At 46.4% G+C, this 8,873-nt stretch overlaps 2 protein-coding genes across 2 annotated transcripts in view; one reads left to right on the forward strand and one right to left on the reverse strand.

The window, feature by feature from the left end:
• The window catches only part of SARC_02582 (hypothetical protein), a 5,217-nt gene extending 363 nt beyond the window's left edge, over window positions 1-4,854 (forward strand). Inside the window, exons 2-5 of the mRNA XM_014303631.1 lie at window positions 464-1,036; window positions 1,495-1,646; window positions 2,522-2,629; window positions 3,213-4,854. Coding sequence (XP_014159106.1) covers window positions 464-1,036; window positions 1,495-1,646; window positions 2,522-2,629; window positions 3,213-3,309 — 930 coding nt within the window. The 3' untranslated portion in view covers window positions 3,310-4,854. The remainder of the gene's footprint in view (window positions 1-463; window positions 1,037-1,494; window positions 1,647-2,521; window positions 2,630-3,212) is intronic.
• SARC_02583 (hypothetical protein) lies at window positions 4,747-7,907 on the reverse strand (the record flags this gene model as incomplete). Its single annotated transcript, XM_014303632.1, has 1 exon — window positions 4,747-7,907. One exon carries the CDS (start codon window positions 7,905-7,907, stop codon window positions 5,073-5,075), a length of 2,835 nt encoding a protein of 944 aa, XP_014159107.1. The 3' UTR covers window positions 4,747-5,072.
• Window positions 7,908-8,873: the final 966 nt, after the last annotated feature.

The raw sequence follows: 8,873 nt of genomic DNA on the forward strand, positions 1-8,873 counted from the left end.
ATATATGTTCAATTGCGAGACTATGAAACTCACTGTAGTTAGTAGACAAAGTTCTTTTACTTGTAGAATAATAAAAAAGTTGGTAAAAGACTAGATATATTTCCTGGGCCCAGTATTATATAAAAAAGTGTGTCAGCATAATAATTTTGGTTAACGAAAATTAATAATGATAGTGTCTCAATAATGTAATCTATAAAAGTTCGGTACTACGACCCCTAGGGTCCCTAGGCCGATCACAATATATATATATATATATATATATATATGCATATACATATATATGTATATATATATATATATATATATATATATATATGTGCCTACTGTGCGTATCTTCAAGATGGTAGCTTTTCTTCTAACTCCAGTCCTCACAATGGGCCCCTAATTCCTCAAAATGGAAGGTTCAGTCCTGATTGTGCAACCCCACATTAAAATTTAAAACTTAAACCGCAAACTGGTTCAGATCGGCGATGGTGCGGACGAGGAAGTGGACGACGAGGGCAACTTCGTACCGCGTGTAGGCGCGTCGCAGGCTCCCAGCATCTTCACCAGACTACTAGACATCTCTGAAAGCGGGAATGAAGGGGAGGATGACGATGTCTCCACCGAAGTCAGTTCGGTACTGTGGAACCCAGTGGACAGCAAGCAGATTGCCACGCTAGCAGAACACTCACTGTGTGTATGGGATTTGAATGCCGGGAAGCGCACGACGAACTACACGCCATTTGGAGCCGAGGAGGTCCGCAGCAGCAAGCAGAAACCGCTCACAGCCGGGAAGTGGGTGGGGTCACACGGGCATAGCAGTGGCATGGAGGTGGCTGTGGTAGCGGGGCGCAGTATCATGGGATTCGATTTACGGTCCAGCCAGACAACGTTTCATATACCGCACGCGCACGATATGAGGGCCAGGGATGTAGATTTCAACCCGAATCTGCCGAACTATTTCATCAGCGGGGGCGATGATGGTGCCTTAAAGTTCTGGGATAGCCGGAATACAACCCAGGCTGTGCGTACGATGCGATGTCATTCACATTGGGTATGTACTTAGTGTTATTTCAAGTGTACCTACATGTGTTAGGGATGGCTGTGCTAAATGTAGTTTATCATGTCACTCCCATAGGGTATGTATTTCGGTATATTTTGAGTGTAGCTACCTGTATCAGGTGTGACTGTTTCGCATAAAGTATGTCATGGCTGATTGCGTGATGGTTACTTAGTGCCCATGGACACTCCATAGCAAGAATTGCTCGATTACAATCTAGTGTTTCCTTGTAGATGCCTTGCTTGTTTGTCTGTTGGACAATTCTTCATCTGAGAGTGTCTTTAACTTTGCGTCGATGGGATGTTTGCAACCGCAGCGATCCTATCCACAAAGGTTTGCACGCAGCATCAATTGTCAATTTTATTTACTTCCTTAATCCAGTACAATTGGTATTTCGTGCTCAACTGTAAGTTATTGGTACTAATCGTAAATCCCGGCGCGTTTTGATGCAGATATGGGCGGTTCGATATAACCACTTCCATGATCAACTGGTGCTCACGTCAGGCTCAGACTGTGCCGTGGTCCTCTCAAGTGTTGCATCCCTCTCCAGCGAAATGACCGACCGCTTAACCACACACGAAAGCATGGATAGCGTAGATAGCACGTATGTATTCTATCGGTATATGTAGGTCGTAAGCATAATCTAACGCGTCTTGCTCTTCTGTGAAATAACTGATAGCTTCATAACGCACAAGTGCATGTGTAGCGTCGATAGCTTGTGCATATGTTGATGCATTGTGCTCTGTGATGATATCACCACGTACGCGGGAATGGATACTGTAGATAGTGCCTGTGTAGTTGTCAGTGGATGCTGGTCGTTTGCATATGATGTTGCGTTGTGCATTCTGGCGATATGACTGACTCGTTGCTGGTTTACGAATGTATAGATTGCATGGATGACACGTATGTTTTTATTGGAATGTGATTAACGTGTCTTTCTCTCCAGCGAAATGACTGACACTTCATCACGTACGAGTTGATGGATACCTTTACTAATATACTTGCATTCATCAGCACACGCCTATCGTTTGCACATGGTTTTCAGTACATATAGCCTCGTCGTTGTTTATATCACTGTGTAGCAAATTGGGCACCTGCTTCACCACGCATGAGTGCTAGGATAACACGTATGTACCAATCAGTACAACAGAGTCAGTATACTTTGTTCTTGTTTCCTCGAATGCGTCAGCCTTCTTTAGAGATGGGTACTATCAACGTTTCCTGCCTGGCTAAATGTGCTACATCAATTTATGTTTTTCACTATATTTGAACAACCATCTCTTGTCGTGCTGAAGCTTCGCGCTCGGATAGATTGGAGTCGTCTATCAGGGCAACGATGCTGTTGCTTAGAGCAGGCAGATACAGATCACTTTTGGGACGATGCGCCTACAAACCCGATTGTACCCATCAAATAGCCACCCACATACAATATTAAAAGCTCATCTCAACCCCGCTGGATTTCTCATTCCTCCGCAACAGACATGACCAAATAGACCTGAGGCCGGAACCGCCGAGTGATAAGATAGTGGATGGGGTTGTACGCAAATTTGACGAGCACGAAGACAGTGTCTATGCCGTCGATTGGAGGTACGTGCGCTCATGTACTGTTACCCATTCTAACTATCAGTGGTGTGTATTGTATACATATACAGTGATGTGTATTGCATGCGACCTGTTGTCAAGGTCATGTGAATTGTATACGTACATTTCGCAGGTTTGCACTGTGGTGCCGGGCCGATGTTCGGTATCCCTTCGGGATGGCTGTAGTCATGTGTGTGGCGCTGCTAGCATATTTGTGCTACAGTACAGCAGTTTGTTCTACAGATGATAGCCTTAAACAACATGTCACCTACCCATGGACCACAGTGGATAGACACAAAAGCTTCGGATCGGAACTATTTATAACTATCTCACCTGCCACAACCAATTTTCTTGGCCTTTACTCTCACAATTCGTACTACACGGATTTTTTTTTTTACGCCGGTCTCAAAACGAAACTAAACCAGGTGGAGTACAAGATCCCCTTATTTAACTCTGGACCCAATTATTGTCGGACTATTAGTCCATAGTAACGTAGTCTAGGGCTACAAAGCATTACAGGGGATGGGCGGCCGGGGTGCAATTCGTGAATCTTATGTGCCTTTTCCCTATCTCGTGTGTTTTTATTCAGTGCGGCGGATCCTTGGCTGTTCGCTTCTCTGTCGCTCGATGGACGTGTGGTGGTCAACCATGTGCCGAGAGATACCAAGTACGGCATCCTCTTGTAAGAGCCTAGATATTTCGATGTCGTCACCACTTCTGCAAAGATCGCGGATGCTCTTGTTTGTGGAAAGTCTGCCTTGCTGATTCCGAGAGATGTGTAATATGCTTTGCCTCGTAACATGTCAAGGTAGATAACCTGATTCTATGGCCGTGTGTACCTCTAGATTGAGTAGGTCACAGCTTAACCAACGCGCAAGTTGAATCAAATAGGCTATGTCCCTGCTTCTTCTACGTGTCGCGGCGAGTGACTTGGTGTAGCAGAGATTCTAAACCCAAAAGGTTAGCTGAGAGGTATTTAAAGCACACAAGTTTGGCCTACGAGCGAATCAGCACAACCGCGGCAAACCACAGGGCATGTGGGCGTAGGGTATGCACTTACCATGCGGTAAAACAACCAAAGACAATGGCACCTCAGAGATGAGATATGCAGTTGCCAAGCAATTCTGCGCAGTAAGTAGCTTTTGGATATCGTTAAGTATTCTAGTGGAAGGTGTAGTGTATGTCGAATAGCTGTCCCAGCACTATGCATTGGAGATATTGAATAGCAATCTACATGCATGAAGTTGACAGCATAACCGGCTGGATGAGTCGAGAGAATCCAGTACTATTGTCCATTCTTCTGGAGTATTCAATAGTGGCAAACCCCTACCAAACGCACCACTTTCGTAAATCGGTCGTTGTATGCATTCAGCACATCGTCGATAGGCCCACTCCAGGTTCTATGGATACCGAACTTCGCGGCTACGCTCTTAACAGTGACAATTAATAGGAGTTGTAATGGGAAGGAGGCAGAGCACACACCGCCGCGAACGAGAAGTGCTTGGTAGAATTGCTTTCTCCTTTTAAGGCTCAGCTTCCTGCTGTACATGACCATACGTGGTATGTTCCCGTCTCCACTTACAACAGCCCAAACACAATCCCACAGTCACATTGTGGATGGTGGTGTAGGAGCTGCATCCGCCTTGACTTGCGACAATCCCTACACTGGACGCCACCTCCACTCCACGAACGGCCGTACAACGCCCTGGGATGGACTACAGCGTCATTTATGGGTCACGAAGACGCTTGGCTGCGCTTGGTATAACACGGTATTCCCCGTATTCCCCCTTTTCTACCTGACAAGGCCCTTGCGGTCGTCATTTGCAATCAGGGTCTTTAATGCTCGATGCTTTTGTCTTGCAAGGACCAAATAAACGATACTACTTGTCAAGGTCTGAATATATATTGCAAACGCATCTTGGGAACTTGGCATTTACCTGTCACAGTGGACGTACACCTTACTCGCCCCAGTGATCTGGGTGACAGATCACAGCGCAGATTGCCATGAATGTGTGCGTGAGGAGACGTAGCGAACTACTATTTCTCCACTAGCTAGTGTAACATGAGGAGAAAAGCTTACTAAAATATTCATAAATAGGGGTTTTCATTGTCGTCCTCCCATGACCGCGAGCCCATTTGGCAAGTTTATTTGTAATGAAGAGTATATCAATCTACGAGGCTGGTAAACTTTCGAGATATTGCAATACTCGGCGTATGGGGCCATGGTTCAGCATTGCTACCGCTCGCATGATGCCGATGAACGAGTAGAGTATATATCTGTATCAGCTGAGGCCACCTCAATATACAAATGCGCAAAAGCCTGACAGACGAAAAAACGCGGTACATATATTCGACTGTAGCGGGCAATGCCAGTACTTCGCCTTTGTTTACTTTCCGAACAGTGACATCATGTTTATAAATATCGCACTCGTTGAAGCACATATCGCACTCATTTCCCCCTCTTTCGCTTGCCTCGATTGGGGCCACCACTGTGGGCGCCGTGTTTCTTGCCATTGGTATTGGCCGAGAAATCAAATAGTGTATTGATCTTCCGCTTGACCCCGTCCGTGCTATCACCCTTGGCACTATTTCGACCTCTCCCGTTACCATCTATCGCGCTTTTGGCACAGCCTTCGTCCCTGGCCTGCCCACTCCCACCCATTCCGATACACTTATCCAGATGCCCATGCATATCACTATTAAGCATGCCTATGAACGAATGTCCACATATGGGACAGCGAGCCTCTGCGGGTCCCTTGGCATTATCCACATCCTCCACTAAGTATGCGTCCATGCTCACCTCCGTTGTGTTGCGTGGCTCAGAAAACCCCGTCACACCCACCCCAAGGAGTGTCAGCGTATCGGGTTCGTATGTGTTTAAGGAAAACCTCATCATCAGTGACATAGCCTCACGCAGCACCACAAAGCGCAGATGTTCGCACTGCTTCCTGAGATCGTTCTCCTCGTTTTCCTTCTTTTTCCTGCTAATGCCAACCCTCAAACCTTTCTCATCGATGTCGTTCAATGTCGTGTCGGTAGCAGCAGGCACAGATATATGAGGGGTGGGACTGATATCACTACCAGCCTGTACAGGTGACTCATCCTGAGCCGCCGTATCTGTATTCTTATCGCCAGTGGCAGAGACAATTTCGGCGATCTTCAGCATTCGTTGTAGCGATCCGAAGTCACTGTATGGCAGCGGTGTCTGGCGGGACTGGTATGTGTTGTTCGCCTTGTTGCCCTCATCCAGCCCCGAGTTCCTGAACCGCACATACAGAGTGCTGGGTAGACGCTTGTTCATGGCGATATCTCGCCACACTCTTCTCAGCAAATTGTCCACCAGAGTGAGCATCTTGGCGCGCACCTCCAGCTTCGTCGTGAACGTGTTTTTCTGCATCGAATCCTCTGCGCTGATAACAGTGCACAGCCCACTCTCCTTCACGGGATCCAAGCAGGTGCCCAGGCACTTCAAAGCAATGGTTTTGGCCACATCGTACTTGGCGTGCATGACCGCTGCCATCTGCACAAAGTCCAAGGACGCAATCACATCCTTGGTCGACATTGAGGCGCTAAGGGAGTCCTCAACAGTCATAGATATGGGTTTGATACCTGAAAGTTTCGCAACGAGATGTGTATCCCCTCCACCATCAACACTCGGTTCAGGGTTCTCCGGTAGCGCCCGAGAGGGAGCACCTCTTTCATGTATATTTCCATCTATATCCGAGTTCAAAACACCGGCGTAGGCCTCAGGTTTCAGGAAGGCATCCAGCACTTGGAAACACTTCGGAAGACTGCTCTTCTTCGTAGAGATCACACGGTCTAGTTGTCTCTTCCGCTGACGCTCGGTCGCATTGGGCTTAACCTTCCTTCCACTGTCATTAGAATCATGTGCATATGTGTTTTCAGGCGACGTATCACTAGTAGGCGGAACGCAATCATGATTTTGGGCATGGCCATCATCACCATAGTCGTCATCGCCATCGCCCTCGCTATCACTTCCACTTCCCTCGTATTCGGGATCAGATATCAGCTCCTGCTCATCTTCGTCCCCGTGCCGAAATCCTAGCGAATACAGGTGCACGCGGATCTTGTTGGTGTATCGAGAGCCACAGCCGGGTATAATCTTCACACACTTGTCGGCCATGTACGCCCGTGCTTTCTCAGGCACAAACACAGACGATCCATGCGGTTTCTGATGGTTCACGGCTATCTTGGTACCCAACTTAGACGTGCTCACGCCCACACTGCACGTCAGGTCTGTGTGCCTCAACACGGCTGCCTGGATTTCCTTGGCCACACACAGACCCACGCGCAGGTGCAAGGAAACTTGCCGGGCCTCGCCCAGGACTACGTTGATATCTCCATCCTGTAGAGCGCAGGCTTGAGTGTATAGCACGTGGGTGGGTGTCTGCATGATGTTGTTCACCAGCCCGGTCACATCACAGAACCACTCGTCCATGCCACTCTTCTGCACCGGTGTCTTCACACTCGCATACTTCTTCACATTTAATTTTCCTTCCCGTTTACCCTTCTGGGTCCCACTCATTGTATCGATATTTTTATATTTCGCATTGATGCATCCACGGGTCATATAAAGTGCTTTTTTCAGCTGTGCCCGCTGTTCCTCGCGCCATCCCTGACCCTTTTGGGCTTGTTTTCTCTTCCCATCTGGCGTTGTTTTGGCTTTCCTGTCGACTACAACTTGCTGGTTCTCTTTTTCCATCGCATCCAATTTTTGGTCATTACTTAGGCTTGTAGCCGTTATACTCGCTCCCAAATTTCCAGGTAGCTCTCCTCGCAATGGACCATCCCCTTTACCTTCAGTCATAGACTCTGACACCAATTGCTTCAGCAGACTCTTCACTGTTGTTTCCACGGCCTCACTTTTCTCGCGATACCGGGTCAAATCAGACCCGTCTATAACCACCAATTCAGGACAGCATATCATCGCATCTGATAGCAGTTGCAGCTTGGTCACGCCGTGTGCGCGTGCTGAGTAGTTGGCTGTGACGATTATGTGCTTCTGCTTGACACCGATGGGCCTTGCCTTGTTCGCTTTACATACAATACCATCTCCGTTGATTGAAGAGATATGGGATTTGTTCGCACTTGTTGGTAGAATAGAAGCATTGTATATTGGGCTTGTGGATGCCACTGTAGACTCTGTTGTATTAGGGACATGCGTGTTGATCTTTTTCTTTTCGTGATCTTCCTCCTGACGTAGCTCGACCTCATGCACTTGCGCATAGAAGTAGTCAAGATCCAGAGCGACGATCACACGCATATTAGTTTTTACTATACCCACCCATCGCACACCTACGAAGAGTCAATAAAGCATGGTGCCCAAAGGATATCCCCAATTTGTACTTAAAATATGTAAATAGTAGCTGTAGTCGACAATCGTGCCAATATCATGAAATATTTTTTTAAGATTTGAGATTTAGTTTAATAAAGCGGTAACAGTTCGGTACGGATTTGATCGTGAATGCGATTGTATTTACACATATATTTAAAAAAGCAGCGGCAATATTTGGTGTTGTTTTAGTTCGCCGCAAGGGATCGCCAGCAGTATTGTAAATATTCCAATATTACAGATCACTGGTTATATAATGTATTAAAACGTGCATGGACCCGTCGTTCAAAGCTTTATAGGAGCTACAGATACGGATAAACACACATGTGCAGTTATTGCTCTAGCTTCTGGTGTCTCCACTCGCCTACACCCAGGTGATATGTCAGTACACCAACCGATCCAGACACAACTCACAGACGGGCCATAACACGCAATATAAAGCCGCATACAGTAGCATATGTATAGATCCACGAAGTAGAAGTATACAGTTGTACATGTATAGAACTCGATATAGGATAATACGGTCATACATGTCTGAATACGAATAATTGTGAGCACTTCGCTTCAGTTAGCTTCTTAAGCTTCTGACTTCACACGATGAGTGACGAGTTCGCCTGGAGAGCCACACGGTTGGGAGTGGCACAGATATGCGAAGCAGCTGGCTTTGAGCAGACGAGTAGCGCGGCTTTCGATGTCCTATCAGAGATATATATATCGTTCGTGAAAAAGCTTGGAAAACGATGTAGGGTCCGCACTGAAGATGGTATGTTATATATACATATTCATATATATATATATATATATATATGCATTACAAATAACAAACATATGTATGAATGTGTGTGTTTGTTGTTTTGTTATATATATATATATATATATTTATTTATTTATTTATTA

This window comes from Sphaeroforma arctica (assembly GCF_001186125.1).
Source record: "Sphaeroforma arctica JP610 unplaced genomic scaffold supercont1.118, whole genome shotgun sequence".
Classification (NCBI taxonomy): Eukaryota; class Ichthyosporea; order Ichthyophonida; genus Sphaeroforma; species Sphaeroforma arctica.